At 39.8% G+C, this 18,006-nt stretch overlaps 1 protein-coding gene across 3 annotated transcripts in view; it reads left to right on the top strand.

Annotated features, from left to right (window-relative positions):
• Positions 1–1,751: 1,751 nt before the first annotated feature.
• The window catches only part of LOC137104680 (matrix metalloproteinase-16-like), a 72,785-nt gene continuing 56,530 nt past the window's right edge, over positions 1,752–18,006 (top strand). For all 3 annotated transcript variants that reach the window (XM_067486260.1, XM_067486259.1, XM_067486261.1), the window contains exon 1: positions 1,752–2,230. In XM_067486260.1, coding sequence (XP_067342361.1) covers positions 2,117–2,230 — 114 coding nt within the window. In that variant the 5' untranslated portion in view covers positions 1,752–2,116. The remainder of the gene's footprint in view (positions 2,231–18,006) is intronic.

The raw sequence follows: 18,006 nt of genomic DNA, 5'->3' as shown, positions 1-18,006 counted from the left end.
CATTCTTCGAATGCTATTGCCCCATTTGGTGCCCATTATCGGTTTGTAGGACCACATGTAGGATTAACAGGGCCCAAAATTTTACGAATGCTGTTTCTTGAAATTTGAACAATAACCAATGTATTCACATAAACATTTAGGAAACCAGAAAACGTACATCATCGTACGTAATGGAAGTTGTATAATACAGCAGTGTGTGCGTGTTTGAAAAGCATGACAATTAAAACCTCATCAGTTGGTTAATGGTGCAGTACACCTGAAACACAAATACACTTTATACATTGGTATTAGGTGAACCTAACAACCATTGATCTGACTTGGTATGTACATTTATATCTACTTATAGAGTCTCTCTCTCTCTATATATATATATATATATCCCTAGTTCCTGCATCCTTGGCATGTAACCCCTCTCACTAGGGTTACTTGTGTAGTAGCATTCCAATAACTCCCTATTCTCATCTCTTGCAAAGATGCCCCTGAGACCACCCAGCACAAAACACTGGCTGCAAGATGCTAGCAGGTAGGGCATCCATGGAACGCCATCATCAAGTGGCTGGCATAGTGTACCGAAACATCTTTGCAGAGTATAGGCTGGAAGTCCCAAAGTCAAAATGGGAAACAGCTCCAAAGGTGTGGGACTTCCAGACTGACAAACTGGTAATGGCCAACCAACCCAAGATGATAGCTGTGGACAAATACCAGAACAAGGCTGTGGTAGTAGATGCAGCAATTTCAAGCAATAGCAGCATCAGGAAGAAATACCAAGGGCTGAAAGAAGAGCTAGAAAAGATGTGGAAGGCGAAGGCACAAGTGGTAACGAGTGGCTCCAGCAGATTCCAGGAACAACATCTGAGAACCCTGTTCAGAAGTGTGCAGTCCTAGTACTAATATTACTATTAATGTATGACACATCAAATTGTTAGACAGTGTTTAAAAGATTAGGTCTTTATTATTTGATTTCCTATAAAAGCTAAGCTGTGCCTGCTTACCTCAAACACATTAGCTCCTCTACAGTCACGGTCCTGATGACATCATCATCACCAACACCTACTGGAAACCTGAGACTGAGACAAAGAAAGTAGGATTCTTCTCATCTGAAGCTGAGCCTATCATCGCCCTCTGGTGGACCTGAAGGATTTAGAAATACTGCATATACAGCAAATAAAGCACACACTCACTATGATGTAACACTTTTTTTACAGGTAGAAATGATAAATTAAACAAGATGAATTTAGGCCCACACATAAATAATGCAGGAAAGTGTTTGCTTTAACAACACAACTTAATATAGACAGACGTATAACTGACAATATTTAAGTGACCCATTAAAACATTTCTGTCTGGACAGATGTCTTTATAGTGAAAGCAGAGCTTCCCCCACATGTTGTCCTGATGGGGTCATGCACTGCTATCAATCGTTAAACTCGTTTCTGTGACTAAGTTTAATCATTACAGCCTCCACAACCAATGAGCATCACTTTTTTATGAATCTCACACACAAATCATCCAGAGCCTAATGTTCACAAATGGCTTGTTTTTTGTTTCTCTTCTGCAAAACTGTGAAAACCTAGCAAGATCCAGATGTGGACAGGTCGTGTTCATGTTTATTCACATCAGTATGTGGCCTGTAATGTCCTGACAGCAAAAGTAAAACATTTCAAACTCGAGCTGCCAAGACGACTGGTCTGCTCAGCGACAGGCTGCTTTTATGGGAGAACTCAGGAGTGGGATGGGGGCGCTCGGGGCGCGCATGCGCACTCGGTGGGAAACACGATAGAAAACGGGCAGCTATGCCGCTCGGTGCGGAAAACGGGTTAGACGCGTCCACTTGGAACAACGGCAGGTGTACCGAAGGACTGACCCGGGGACTGCGGGACCGGGAGGCTGCTGCCAGGCGTTAACAGCTAACGTTTCCCCGGGGATCCACCTCCTCCCGAAAGCGCGTCGACAGCAGCAGAAACCGCTCTGTCTCGCGCTTCACTCTTTCTGCTTCCTCTGCGCGAGAGACACACCGAGCCACCAGCTATGCCGCTGCTGAACGTTTAGGATTTATCCCCGTCGTCCGTCCGTTTGTGTCGAGCGTGCATCAGACTGAGCAGAGACAGAGTTCACCATGGTTTTCCACAGGAGATGTATTCACCGCTGCTGCGTGGGGACGCTATGTTTGCAGCTGCTGCTGTGGATTTTATGTGCCGTGAACGGAGAGGAACAGCCGTTCAGTGTGGAGGTAAGAACCGGGCGCGTTATTTGTTGACACGATAAGAATCCAACAAAGAAACGTGCTCGCTCTCCTGTTAGTCCGCGTTCGGTTTGTCTGTGCCCGCGGTGCTGTCTCGACAACAACAGAGTCTTTGTGAGATGCCCAGCTTGGCTGTACAGTCTCATCCTTATCTCCACTTTTGAAAGGGGGGAAATGTTGGTATGGCAAACGGAATGCGGTATGTCTCACATGATATTTTATCCAAATCTGGGTTCATTTTCTGCCGGCCGCGCGCATTATTAGCAGCCTTTTTTTCCACCATAATATTTGAGAGAAAATGTTCACATTAGACTGTGTAGGCCAAAAACTGGTAAGTCCAGTCTACTCCAATAGACACACATCAAAATATGTAATTTATTACCAGGTCAAATGCACTAAAATCTTACCAAACAGGTCACATATTAAGACATGGTCGGTGGTTAAATGTGTGTGTGGACTTGAGAGATTCAGATAGTATCACACATCTCCTTAGAAAGAACAGCACATCCTCCAATATTTTAACGGAGAAAGGACTTTGAGCTTTTAGGCTGATCTGATGTCATAGCGTTAATGGATTGTTGAGAGGCTTCAAGCTACAAGTGCCAGTAAACTTTGAAACTCAATCAGCCTCTAAGTCAACCTTTATTGTTTTTGTCTCAAGATTCTGGAGCGCGTACACACATGCTTTCCTCCAATGGCATAAGTCTGCATTATATGTTTTATGCGGAGTAAATCTGTCGGTTTTATAGCCTCACTTTACTTCCAAAGCAAATCATCCCCCTGATTAGCCCAAGCTGAGAGCATAAAGCTATCATAAAGTGTAACACGCACCCTTGCTGTCTCTCTAACAATTGGCTGCACACACTTGAGCACAGACAACATACAGGAACATCCTGGCCTGTCAACTCATGGCCATTCGTGTCCTACATCTACATGTCCACATAATTTGCAAGCTTGGCAGGCTGCACCGTTTCCCTTTGGAGAAGCACAGAGGCAGCAGATTCTGTCCAGATGCTACAGGTTAGTCAGTTAAAACATCCACATGACAGAAAGCAGAAGCAAGTTGATGAGGAATATTGAGGTCTTTACTTTTTATTGTCTGGCGTTAGGTATATCTCAATTATACCAGGATCATTATTGGCTGTTTGCCTTGACAGTAAACGAAACAGCTTCCTCTAATGTAAAACTCCTGCTTCCATACCTAGACATAATGCGCAATGTAAGTAAAAGCCTAGTTTTTGCGACTGCATAATTACCATGGTACTTCAAAGCTTATTTTTAGTGGATTTCATATTCCTGTCTCCCACATCTTCCACTTTAACTTACAAGTTATTAGGCCTCTTGCATATTTCATTTTGTTTCAAAGCTTTTTTTGACATACGGTGAAAGTAAATATATATAAACAAAAAAAATAGTCATGGCTTTCTGCTATTTTTTAATTGTCTACTTGTTATTCAGAAGTCATACAGCTTTAATAGTCCGTGGCAACAAATCGACTGAGGCTATGTTCACACTAGTTTTCAATTCGTGGAAAAAAGGTAGCCCTCCTCAATCAGTACACTATCCTGCCAGGAGAATGCAGTACTGAATACGTGTGGTTACAGTAGTCTTATATGTGATCTCTGTTCCAGCTTCATGTCTAACTTTGGTATGTAGAAAGTGGACTTCTCGCTGTAATGTGAGTCATTATTTATGTTTACTAATGAAATTGTTCTTGTTGGCCCGAGTTTTCTGGTGGCTGCTTGAGTATGGGTAACATCTAGCTTCTCCAGTGGAGCCAATGTTCTCAGAAGGAGATGGTACTGTATTACTTCAAAGTGTAAATGCGGGTAACTGGATATCCAGTAGGATGTTATTGAGCTAAATAAGAATTTCTGTATACTGTAAAATTGTGTCCAAAACCAATGAGTTTGACTGGAGCTACTCTCTGGACTTCTTCTGTTTGTCTCTCTACACTTGCACACCACTGGCTGCAGAAAATAATAATGAAGAGTGAAATAAGTATTTCCTCTAAGGAGCGGTCTGAGGTGGCAGGTCATCCTACTGTGATCAGCGTTCAGACAGTGGTCAGAAGACTGCACTCTTCTGGATTTGACTTCATGGGTGAACTTACTGTAATGCCACTGTTCATATTCCTGCTCTTCTTGCTTTGGATTACACTTTTACAGAAACACAGCCTGTCACTAGGTGATAAGACTTTAATTAATACTAGCTTGTAACACCTCACTTCAACACTATAGATCTGCCAGTTTGTGCTTACTGCAGAAGTATTTACTGAAAGCTCTTCGGCTTTTCTTTATCTCATTGTCTTCCCTGAAGAAGTCATTTTCTCTGCAAATTAGACAACATACTGCCACCAGTTTATTTCATTTATCTCCTCATGAGTTTTCTTTTCTGATTTAATCCATATTGATTTTACATGGAAAACAAATGGTCTTGTGTAACAATAAAGTCATTTTTAATGCTTCCTCTCCAAGTCCACGTAGTGTAGGTGGGCAGTGGCAGCAGTCGGCCTATTTTTATCATTAGTTTTGAATTTAGCACATTGAGTAAAGGACTGACAATGAATGTTTAATGTCTTTCTCCTTTTTGTGTTTGGTACTGTCCAACAGTTAGGATCATGCTTCCGTTTTTACTTTATAAAGCCTCGTCTGAAATGTACTTATTCTGTCCTATCACATTGTGTGAAGACATGGATCTGATTGGGGCTTTAAGGCTCTCAGGTTAACTTGCAGTATCACATTAAACAGTTTAAACGTCCAAGTTTGTCTTTTTTAGTTTTATGTTGGGTTGATGCTATGCTAGTTTTATGGTTTATGGCTAAAGCACAATGTAACAAATATCTATGTCCATTTATGAATTAGCAGAGAAACATTCAATTCGTCTTAAAGGCTTTTGTTTCCATGGTTTGGGTCTGTAACATCTGTAGCTTACCTTCCCTTCATTCTGCTGGGATTTGAGATATTCTTTCTCCCCACAGTAGCTTACTCCAGAAACACAGCAACGCCAATGTGAAAGCACTGAAGCCTACTGGCACTGCCTTGGTTACGCTCACATCAAGGCATCGGGTGCAGCACTGCGCTCAGACCTTAAATGTTTGACCCATGCCACTAGGAGTGTGAGCATACGTATCAGAAAATCGATACAAGAGATGCAGCATCGGTTTAAAGGCACATATTTTCCCACAGTCTGTCTAAAATCATTAAATTTGTCCAAAAAAAAAATAAAAAATCTTCGGCAAGTTCCTTGTTGCTTCCCTTTGTGCTTAAGGCTCAGTCTGTGTCCTAGAGTGTCTGTGTGCATGTGACGTACTTTGTCTGCTCAACATCCAGTTACATCTCTACCGCACATTTCACCACCAGGCGAAAACATGTCACAGACCACTGTGTTTAAACTCAGCAGCACATAAACTCCAAACACTGGAAGTATTCCAGATTCTGCAGAAACAATGAAGCGAATTCTTGATAAAACAAAAGTGGTGGGCAAAACATTCAGAGCCAGCATCAAGTTTAATGACCGTAATAAATATTGCTATTCATGGAAACACAGCATTAAATCAGTGGATGAGACTCCGACTGTCACAATGAAGTTAGCAGCAGGAGCAGTCAGTTTCAGTGCTGGTGTTAACAGCTACTTTCAGAACACATAAGCTTATTCTGTAACTCCCCCTGTCAGAGATAGTCAGTGAAGCAACAAGCTAACATTCCATTTACAAGGACATGGGGTTTTATAGTGTTGTAAAATAGAAGCTAAAATAAACTTGAATGTCAACTGAATCAAATAAAACTGACAAAAAATCTACTGTTTATATATTTAACTGTTCTGTGTTTATGCATTATGAGTAACGTATTGAGATGAGTATTGAATTACTTCTAAAGGGAATGTCTGTCACTCATAATTATTAACTTCACCAAATATGCTTCGTCTGTTCTCTGTTTGTCAGTGAGGTATCACTATGAGATGTAGTGGACAGACAGAATCTCAGTCACAGCTGCTAATAATTATTATTTTCATGATCAAATAATTAGCAGATTTTTTTTCTTTCAGTTTATTAGTGTTTGTTAGAAAATTGTGAGAAAATGAACATATTTCCAAGAGCCCAAGGTGCTGTTTGCAAATGGCTTTTTCTATTTGCCCTACATTCCAAAATGCAAAAATGTATACGCTTTTCTACAATATAAAATAAGTGAACACATGCCAAATTAAACATACGAATCATGACTTCAACACTGAATGTGACTGCCATACTGGTTTTTGTTAACGAAGTGGTGGAAGTTGAAAAAATAAGAATGTTGTGTAGTTTACAGGGAGGAACTGAAACAGGTTCTGGGTGGTCAGGAGGGGCTTCCAGATGACTGGGCCACTACAGCTAATGCGATCAGGGAGACAGGTAGGAGAATACTCTACTTGGTGACTTGGTGGTCGAACAAGGAAGTTCAGGAGTGTATACAGAGAAAGAGGTTAGCTAAGAAGAAGTGGGACAATGAGAGGATTGAAGAGAGTAGACAGGAGTACAGGGAGATGCAGCGTAAGGTGAAGGTAGAGGTGGCAAAGGCCAAACAAAGAGCATATGAGGACTTGTATGTTAGGTTGGACAATAAGAAGGGAGAGGTGGATTTTTACAGGTTGGGCAGACAAAGAGACAGAGATGTAAAGGATGTGAACTTTGAAGAGTTGATGAATGAGGAAAATGAAAGAGGACGAAGAGTAGAAGAGGTGACTGGTGTGGAGCAGGAAGTAGCAAAGATTAGTAAGAGTGAAGTGAGGAGGAAGTTGAAGAGGATGAAGAGTAAAAAGGCAGTTGGTCCTGATGGTCCTGTGGAGGTATGGAAGTGTCTAGGAGAGGTGGCAGTAGAGTTTCTGACTAGTTTGTTTAACAAGATCTTGGAGAGTGAGAGGATGGTGAGGACTGTAGGAGAAGTGTACTGGTACCAATTTATAAGAACAAGGGAGATGTGCAGAGCTGTGGCAACTACAGAGGAATAAAGCTGATGAGCCAAACAATGAAGTTGTGGTAAAGAGTAGTGGAAGCTCGGCTAAGGGCAGAGGTGAGGATTTGTGAGCAGAAATATTGTTTCATGCCTAGAAAGAGAACAACAGATGCAGTATTTGCTTTGAGGATGCTGATGGAGAAGTACAGAGAAGGTCATAGGGAGTTGTATTGTGTCTTCGTAGATTTAGAGAAAGCGTATGACAGGGTGCAGAGAGAGGAGCTGTGGTATTGTATGAGGACGTCTGGAGCGGCAGAGAAGTGGAGGTCTGCTCGGAAAAGCTTAGGAATGAAGCCGCAGCAAGAGGTGTGTGAATGAGAGGGACCAAGGTGGAATGGTGAGGTTACAGGGAGCAGAGGTGAAGAAGGTGCAGGACTTTAAGTACTTGGGGTCAACGGTTCAGAGCAACGGAGAGTGTGGAAAAGAGGTGAAGAGGCGAGTGCAGGCAGGTTGGAACAGGTGGAGAAAAGTGTGATAAAAGAGTATCAGTGAGAATGAAAGGAAAGATGTTCAAGACGGTGGTGAGACCAGAGATGTTGTTCGGCTTAGAGACAGTGGCACTGAGGAAAAGACAGGAGGCAGAGCTGGAGGTGGCAGAGCTTAAGATGTTGAGGTTCTCTTTGGGAGAGACGAGGATGCTGAGGTTGGAGCTGCCAGGCAGGAGGTCTAGAGGAAGAACAAAGAGGAGATTTATGGATGTAGTGAGGGAGGACATGAAGTTAGTTGGTGTGAGTGAAGAGGATGCAGAGGACAGAGTTAGATGGAGGCACATGATTCGCTGTGGAGACCTGAAAGGAAACAGCCCAAAGGAAAAGAAGAAGCATAAAGGCTGAAACATAACTGTCTATAGCTTAAAATACATCTACCAACATCTCCTTTCCTTAATTTTTACACCACAAATCTAAAATGACTGGTTTAGTGGGAATTATTTACTGAACCTTTTGATGGTCTGGTGCTGTGACCTCTTTAAAACCACAGCTAAGCAACCATAAATATTACCTTTTATCTTAATTTATTATGATTAAACAAATGAAATGCAATGTATTAATTTGGGAGATTTGGGGTTCGGATACTGATATTTTTTTACCATTAAACAGAGCCATGCTGACTTTTTTTTTTTTTTTTTTTTTTTTTACCTATTTTTAATCTTTAAAGGTCTTGTGATTTTAGTATAAACGTTGTTTTGAAATTCCCATATAAGAATAACAATTGTTTCTTTAGACTTTATCCAAAACGTTCCAAACAGTCCTATGTACAAATGTTGTAGTTCCTTGAATGAACCTCCGCTGCACAAAGTACAGTCATGCTCACCCACTGTCATAATATTACATGCAAAGCTCACTGCTTTTCTCAGCTGGCGGTCAGGCTTCCACAAGATGGACAGTAACAACAGAGTGGACTAAAGATGAGGTTTGATTAAAGCCACCGGAGGCAAAATGAAACAGTTCATACAGAGAAGAGGTACTGAATAAAGTATAAGAAAAATAAGTCTTCAGAATTGTAAATTGCCCGAAACTATTTCAGTAGTGTCCCGAATAAATTTGAAGACTTTAGAAATTTTGCATAACGTGGCCTTTTTTTAAAACTGAATGAAATTTTTGTTTTAGTGTTACATGTGTGGAAAGTTTAATGTGATGTGATGTAAGTAGATATAGAGATTGAAATACCAGGTAAATATCAGGATGTTGTATAGTGTATGTTGGCAGTGTAGCTCTGTGTTCATCTCTGTGCAGGCACAGTCTGGTCCAGTGCAAACGGCTTATCAGCCTATCACAGCTCAGGTTACCAATTGGCATCTCAGCGGCATCTCAATAATAGTGAATGTGAATATGAATGTGTGTAAATAGTTAGGTGGATTTTTATTCTCCTTTTTTAAGTATTTTTGCAAGAGTTTTGTGTGTGTGTGTTTGTGTGTGTTTGTGTGTGTGTGTGTTACATGGAACCACTGGTAACCAAAGTCCTGTAGGTCACCAGACCAAAGAGGCTTAGCTCCATACATAATGTTAAAACAATCCACGAGATCTTATTTGCTTTTTTTGGTGATAAGCTCTGACTGGTGAACTGTTTTTGTGCTGCATTTCCCAGAAATCACTTTGGCAGTCTCGCAGTCTACATGGTGCATTGGCTTGAATTTTCTCTTAATGAAGTTTGAATGTTCCTTTTTCTTTCCTGTGCTCTGGTGGTTATCAGCACTGATATTAACTACTCAACATAATTGTGTAAAATAGCCTTGTGGTGAAAATGCATAATTTCCGTTGCTGCAAAGGCTTTTCACTAACATTTGCCTTCTTGATCCTCAATTTTGCATTTGTTCACAAAAAATGCAAATATTAAAATATTATCCCTTTATTTTCGTAGCTATTTACCAACCACACCTATAACGAAGTACTGATGCAGCCACATTTTCTTCCTGCATCCTTGTATGTATGAGCTTACCTTTGTGTCTAAGTGCATGCAGGCATATTTATCAGTGTTGTGGACTTGCGCCCTCATTTCTTACTGAGCAGTCATATGGATTACAACTACAAACACACAGAGACAAACAAACACACACATGCACATGCAGCTTTCTTGACGTCATTTGGCTTTGATAAGAGAGCAGATTTCACAGCCATTGGGGTGTCTGTGTCAGTCTGTTCACCCAGTTCAAGAGAAATACAACAACACCTGCACAGACCTAAATGAGTTATAATCACAGTCACACACACCTGATTTTTCCACTGCAGACTCTTGTTATCATCACGTTATTGTTGTAACATCATTCTCCCTATGTGTCAGCAGACTGTCTTTCTTCCTCTGAGGTGTGTCTGTGGTCACAGCTTACTGAGCAGTTAAATCTTTAATGTGACCGACAACTGCAACAGTAGATGATGCCAGTGAGGCATCACATACAAGGCTGTCAATGAAGTTGTTGACAGAAAAATCACAAAGATGTGTGTGTGGAACTTTTTACACGGCAGTTGTGTGAGTTAGCTCTTGCAGTCTCCTCCTGTTTGGAGCAAAATGGTCACAAACCAGCAATATGATTTTGTGATAACCTTTAATTACAAAGTAATGAACATCTGTCAACTTTTATGGAGGTTTTGTCTTGAGATTGCACTGTGGAGACACTTTATAAAGCATGAGCCAAAGTCATAATCCAGGGTTTTTATTTTTTGTTCTCAAAATGCTTGCAAAATGCAAAAGAAAAACCCCAGAAGACTAGAAGCTCTGTTCTGATCAGTATGTATAATCAGACTGTGACATTTTTGTGACATTTCGTCCTAATGGGGCCGCTGCAGTTGTGAGCATGGCATGCATAAAACATTGTGTGTATGTGTGTGTCGATGGCAGGGATCACATTTTTAGCAATGCTCTTTTTAGCCTCTGCAAACATCACATTGCATCTCATGAGGTTTTCATTTTTAGTGTCATTATAAGTTGAATTGTATGCAAATTCATATTTTACAGTTTGACTTTAAGGACAGTGCAGTTTGAATTGTGTGTGCATGCGTGTGGGTTTGTGGTTACTGGTGTGGGCATGAGGGCTGTGGTTGCCATAACAACCCTGGCACACTCTAGTGGTTTAGCGTATAACCAATGAATAATTCAGGGTGGTCTGAGGTGGCAGGCTTTCCCTGGAGACCAGGATCGTGTTCCCACAAGACACCTGGACTGAGCACTCCAGTCACTCCTGTTCAGTCCCAGACATGTTATAGGACAGATGGATGTACTTTTCACCCCCACCAGCCACCACCACCCTGTGTTTTAATATATCATCTGATACTCCATGGTGTATCTGGTGTCCAGCTCTTCTTGATTTGTTAATTGAATAGTTACACATGTTGGACCACTGGCAGCTGCTGTGCCTGTTTTCTGACCCACTGTAAGCTCTGAAATTGGGACATGCTTGCTTAAGTACTTCTTGTTATCTTAAAATGCAATAAATTGTTTTCTTTAATTTTCTCATAAATATCACAGCTGAATTGATTCAAAAATGACATTTCCTCTAAAACTGCTTTCTTTAGTGTGTAATAATTAGTGGACCTGTTGTTTGCAGTATCAAAGGACTTTGGGCAAGGTTTGCTGCTGCTGGTTTTCAGATTTTCCTAGCAGGGCGTCAATTGTATTCACTCTGCATCTCTAGGTGTAAATCATGCACTGATTAGATGAGTAGAATGAAAACCAGTGGGCTTTTTAGTGTCTGTATCCAGCACTGACAGGAGCTCACGTAGTGCAAAGGAAACCTGTTGGCATTATGCAGTGAGTATATCTTTCCAGATGCACTTTAAAGCCCCTTTTCCACTGCAGGAATCTACAGACCTGTAACCGGGAGCTTCCCAAAAATAAAATTTATGAGGCAATGGTGGTTCATCCTGTTTTGCTTTTCCACTGTGTTTTTCCTTCTTCTGTCTGTGCCAGTCACAATTTACATGATGGGCAGGGCTCAACTAAGAACAGAAGACAATGATGGGAAATTAAGTCAACCACAGTAACTGTTAGCCATACACGCAGAAAAATCCTCAAGTAATGGAGACGGTGCAAGCAAATATTTAAACAGCTGTTCAACAATCACACATAAAAGAAAAAAGAAATGTGACATCCCCCTTATTTTACTCAACTCTCTCACCCACTGCTTTCCTCCATGCAGAAATCTCCCAGAAATAGTTCCCAAAGGGAGCGAACAACAGTGGAACCAAAGTGGAACCTTAAACGTGGCAGCAATGTTCCGTTACGGGTCAGTTAGGGTTTGGTGAGAAAAGCACCAAGCTTACACCTTTCAGATAAAGGAAGAACAAGATGCAACAATGTAACTACTTTTTCAGCCATTTTCCAAGTCACTCTAATGTCAAATGTCCACCGTTGTCTTCTGACCATGCAAACTACTCTCCATTAACAATGTACATTTGCAGCACATGCTGTCATCAGCTGACCAGTCACAAACACCCTGTCAACACATTCCTGAGGCACAGCTCATCTATAATACAGTGATTTCAGGATCTTGCAGGTTGGTCTTTTGATGGCACCAGTTGGCTAATTAGCCCTCCATCTACTCCTCAGGCAGTAGGCTGAGTGAGCCACCTAGCTGAGAGGTGGTCAGGGCAGCATTGTGTGAGGCATCTGGAGGATGACAAGGTGTCTGAGTCACTCCTGGATTCTGCCTTCTTTTTCACTGGTTAGAAGTTACATGCTACTTTCCAGACATGTGGCTGCTATGGATGACCTCCAACACCCGACCCAAAATTGGAACAGCGTCTATAAACTGGCGAGTGAAATTAGAGTCCATTAGATACATACAAACAGCAGAGCAGAGAAGGCGCAGAATAAATATTCAAGTACAGCCATCATTAATTTTGTCTTTCTGTTGCTAGCTGAGTTTATCAGATATGACTTTGCTTGGTTTTATTGTCTCCGTTAACGTCTCCTCTGTACATGAATGCTCATAGAGTGTGGATCAGGATAAGAGCCTGTGCACAACAGGAAATGTTATTTTTCTTCGGGTAAAGCTTTAGAAATGCACTGAAGTGCCCTTTTCGAGTAGCTATGGATCAAGCCACAAGCAGTTTTTTGTGTGACAGAGGTAAAACAGAAATGCACTCCATGAAGAAGTGTGTGGAAAGGTGAGGTGAAGCCGCGTACTAACATCTGAAGCATGAGAGAAATCCACTTCAAAGTAGATAGAAATCAAGTGTGGAGAACCCAAAAATAGGAATGGCAGAAATTTTAGCCTTCATCAAGGCAATCTGCTGGATCCTTTATGTTTCCATTTCAAAAGTGCCTTGGTTTGTTCTGTGACTTGTTCAATGTTTTGTCCGTGTTTGTTAAATGTGTAAATGGATCTAACATGATCTGTGATTGTTAAAATCTATTTAGGGTAACATTTCTGGCTGATATAATAATTAAATAAAGGTCCCAAGGTACAAAGATATGAGGAGAGACGAACTGAGGAAACATGTTCTCTCTTTCTGCACTTGATCTAAAGGGATCAGCTGTCAGTCAGCAAGTGTCCTTAACTTTGTGTCATTTATTTATTTTTAATGTATTTTTTGTGTGATTTTTTTTTTTTTTTTTTTTTGATCAAAAAATTACAGAAACTCTTTCATTTTAAAGTGAAAAAAGATCTTTACAACATGAAATCAGATATCAGAAAATACAAATAAAATAATTATATACTTATAACAATTGTATACTCTAAGTACTGTAATCATCATGTAGCTCACCTGAATCATTACTGGTGCAGCCTGTTTGTTTCATCAGTGAGTTAAATTGAGATCACTTAAATGCAGTTATTCTGCTATACTTGTTGTATAAATACACGTATATGAAAGGTGTAGTTACTGGTGAATTTGTATCCTGGTCAAAATCTTCATCATGACAAAATAGCAACATAACATTCCAAGTAATTTGAAGAAGTTTGTCCAGACTTTTGCAGATCATAAATACAGGCACGCAAACCATTTAATTGGCCCTTACAAGCTTTAGCAGTTGAGATTGGAGAGACTGTACATTTATACTTTTATAGCACTGACTGAATTGCTTTAATACTATCAAGAAAAAAATGCCTCGTTATTCAACACCAAATTTTAATACCTAAGTAGTAAATCCTATTAACATCAGTGAGCCAATAAGCTGTTTATACAAGCTACATCTAGCACCCTTCATATATCGTTTTATTCATTTATATCATAGAAGACATCTTCAAATTGTGATAAATATTTTGTAAAACCGCTTTAAGTGTCAAAATGCCAGAATTATGAAAAATATACCAGATTTTTTGCATCATGTATAATTTATTTTTGTAAATTGTTTTGCTCAATTTGATTCTTTAAAAATTGTTTTTTAATTTTTTTTAATCAAAAGAGTATAATTTACGAACCATATTATACTCAGTGTTGATACTGGTACTAGCTCCAAAAATGTTTCAACAATACCTTGTCAATACCGCGTCCATTTCTTTAGCTACACTAAGGTAACTCTTAAGTGACTTAAATCCACACATTAAATCCTGTATGAAGGCAAAAACTGCTTAAAGTTTAAAAATGCCAAAGTACTGAAAAAAAAAAGCAAGTTAGAAGTTGTCGACCTCTTTTCTGTTTTAAAGCTGTTAAAATCAAATGATCTGCTCTGGTCAAAAAAGTTGACTTAATCTGAACTTAATGTGCACTAGTGCCACTACAGGCAATAGTGCCCCAGCCAGCCACCTTTAATGCAGCACTACATGAGTTATGGCTCCTGTTTGTGTCATTATTCTCTCTGCTGAATGGCACCTTACATACTTTGCATGCTTCCTTGTTATCCATTTGTGGAAAGAGGACAGAGAGGAATTTCTGTCTTTATGAATTTATCTTCCTGCTCTCAGTAATTCTATAGATCAGGAAGAGAACAAGTCAATCATTGAGAAAGAGAAGTGAGCAGCAGAGATGGAGGACAAAGAAACCAGACAGAGATTAGGACAGTTAGTGAAAGGTAGAAAAAGTTAAGAAGCTCATCATTAAAGTCATTAGGTTTTACATGATGACTGTGGGACACGTCTTAGCAGGCAGCTCTGTGTTCTTCTGTTGTTTCAGTGCTGTTTTTCTTCAAGGCTTGTTGAGATTGTCAGTGGCTGTCTATTAGAATTTGGAACTGACTTTTCCTATTGCTGTTGCTCCATGTATTTTTCGCCTCTTACCATAAGGAGTCACTGAATACTAATATTGTGCAAGCCAAAGCGTAATCTATACATTTAGACCTGATAATGGAATCAAAGATTAAAGACTGGGTGCAGTATTAATGTATTTGAGCCTTGAGCTTGTCTCTTTGAATCTTGTATCATATTTTGATTCGAGACGTGCTATTGTGGCCACTTTTGTGTCTGTCTGACCATGGAATGATTTTATGTGAGCAATAAGCTGAATAAAGATGCATGTTTGTATGAAAATGCAAATGGTAGCAATGTTATAGCTTTGGGAAATGTGAGCGGTGCTGCTGAGAGTGAGTTGGTTGCAGAAGGTAAGTTATACAGCTGCTTTCTGAATGACTGGAATAACAACAGAGACAGAAACATGTTTTTCATTTTAGTTGGTACAAGCAGAAAACTGTACATTGATAGCTGAAACAAAATGGGAGGTATAGATATTTTGAATGCAGTACCTGTTATTTACTCTATGCATTAATTCATTTTGTGATAATTATTTAGAATTGAGTTGCACAGTGGAAGTAACATTTAGATTAAAGAGAAAGTATGTTGTAATCATAAGTAGCTACCATTAATTACCCTCTAGGACAATAAGAGGCCGACCTCAGTTATCCATCTGTCCCTGCATGAGCAGAATTGAGATTTCAATTATGTTGCAAAATGTTGCAGGAGAGATGATGACAACTGTGACTCTAACTGTTTCATTTAAGTTTCATTCAAATCACTGGATGGTTGTTTTTCCCAACGCCATATTAATTTGTGTGCCGTCTCGCTGCAGTGCAGTATATTTGAAGGATCAGTGTGACAGCTATGCTGTTCATATCCTGCCTCTGTCTCTGCTTTTTATTCTCTTATGGGACACTGAACATCCCCTCACCTCCTGCATGCACACGTGCAGACACTAGCCAATATCCTGTCAAACATCTCTAACAACTGTCGCTGCTTTCTCTGCCCCTGTCAGCTCTTTTTTGAAGCCTCACATTCATCTCTGAATCTGATAATGGCTGCATTGTGTGGGAGCACAAACACATCACACCTCCTTACTTACTACTTAATGCCACAACCTCTCAGAAAGACTGCATTGTTTTGTTTTCTCTGCAGCTTCTTGTTCACACTCTTACTCTTGTAGCAAATATCACATAAAGACATTTCTTGACAACCTTACATTTTAGTATAACATAATAATAATAACACGTAATTTCAGTGCAGTTTTTAAACAGTTTGCTTTCTTTTACCCTTTGTTTAATTTAAACAAGTACCCAAAACCCCCAGTTATTCAATTCACGACCGTACTGTATATGTGATTAACAAAAAATGAAAAGTGGAACTGGAACTTTTCGAAAATACAAGATGATTTATTCTCTGTTAATGAACTGATTAATGAAATAAAATTTGTTAAAGTGCAATGAATACGTTGTACAGTGTTTGTTTACATGCACAAGGATCAAGGAGCATCTAGAGTTTTGTTTGGCGAATGCAGTGCCACGTCTAAACTGTAAATTCTATTTTTCCTCTTTTCACCACCAAACCAGATTGGAATTTACCAGGGCAGTGGTAATAGGACAGAGCCAAGCGTGGTTACAATAAAATAGCTCTAGTCTTTGAAAGGCGATGTGGGAAAGGGACATGGGAGAGGACAAACATGATTACAGGACTAGAAAAAGGAAAGTAGACATTAGGAGAAGAAGAGAGACAAGTTGTGGGGGGAAAGGAAACATGAGGCATTGCAGAGAAAGTAAAGCTCTCACAGTGTTGGATTATGAAGCATGACTGTAACTCAGTGTGAATCACGTAAACATTGCTTGAGGTATAATTAGATTTACAGTAATAAAACGAACGATTCTGAGGGTTAATTGTGAGTTCTAAAAGTTTCTAAAAGTCTGATTTTGAAAATCAAAAAATAAGATTGGAAGGATTAAAACAATATTTTAATGTGTGCATTAAATTTTATAAAGCTTCACTCATTTTGAATTGGCTTCTCTTGATTCTAGTTTGGGAAGCACATGTAAATAAACCTTTCCTGACATCACTTGGAGGAGCCTTCAGTTCAGATTATGTCATCTTGTTGCCCACACTATGGAGTTTGTAATCCTAGTCAACCTGCTTTTCCAGAGCTCCTCCAGATGACATCATCTGAACCCCTTATGATAATAAACTCCTCCGGGCGATGTCATCTGGAGGATTTTTTTCAGCCAGAAGAAGAGGAATATTTGTAGGGATGTAGGGAAGTCAGAGGCAAGTTTAACAACATTAATGTAAATTAACACCCTAAACTAAGGCCATAGAAAGCAAGTTCAAAATTGGGGAAGTCGCTCTTTAATGTTTGCAGTATTACAGACGTTTGAGGGTTCTGTGCATGGCTTTCCCAGATTTGACACACTTCTTCTGAGTTTGAAAATGCAACCTTTCTGCTTTGCATGCTGGTATTTTTGATACTGAAAGATCTGAAGCTTGGGGAAATAAAAAGCTCAAAAACAACTCAAACCAGACTTGGCAGAGTGCAACAGCGGGCCATTCAATTATTTGTGCTTTTCATGTAACATAGTTATCATGATTTATGCTTTCAGCTGTATAAATGGTGAATATTACTCTACATATGGTACCTCCAGATTACTACAGTATGAGCAGTTTTGGAGGGAGATTATTGGTTTGTGAATTCTTTACTTAAAAGACGGACACAGGTTGTTTGTGTGGCTGAGCCGTTTGTGTGTGTTTGTTGGTTGAAATAGTGTAGCAGCAAAGCCTTGGAGCTACTGTTCTCATTCTCTTTCTAGTACTAGAGAATTTTGTGCAAGAGGTGCTAACAGGATTTTCTATCTAATATCAAAAACCAGGGCAGGGTGGACTGTGCTTTCATGAATCTGTATTTGTGTCTTTACCTAAACCAGTACACGTGTGTCAGATTATGTAGCAGTAGTTTTGATACCTGAGCATCTATCTCACCCATGTAACTCTCCCCCCAGAGGTCTATTCGGTGGGTAAAACATTGACCCAGATCTTAATGCTATCGGTTAACCACTGAGTGCACGATGGAAAGAGGGAGACAACCAGATAGGAAGAAAAAGGCAAGGAGAAAGAAAGTAAATGATAAAAAAGGGGGAAGAAAGAATGATTAT

The sequence above is a fragment of the Channa argus genome, chromosome 19, assembly GCF_033026475.1.
Source record: "Channa argus isolate prfri chromosome 19, Channa argus male v1.0, whole genome shotgun sequence".
Lineage (NCBI taxonomy): Eukaryota > Metazoa > Chordata > Actinopteri > Anabantiformes > Channidae > Channa > Channa argus.
Note: the sequence above shows the minus strand (reverse complement) of the source record. Positions and strands in the feature narration are given on the sequence as shown.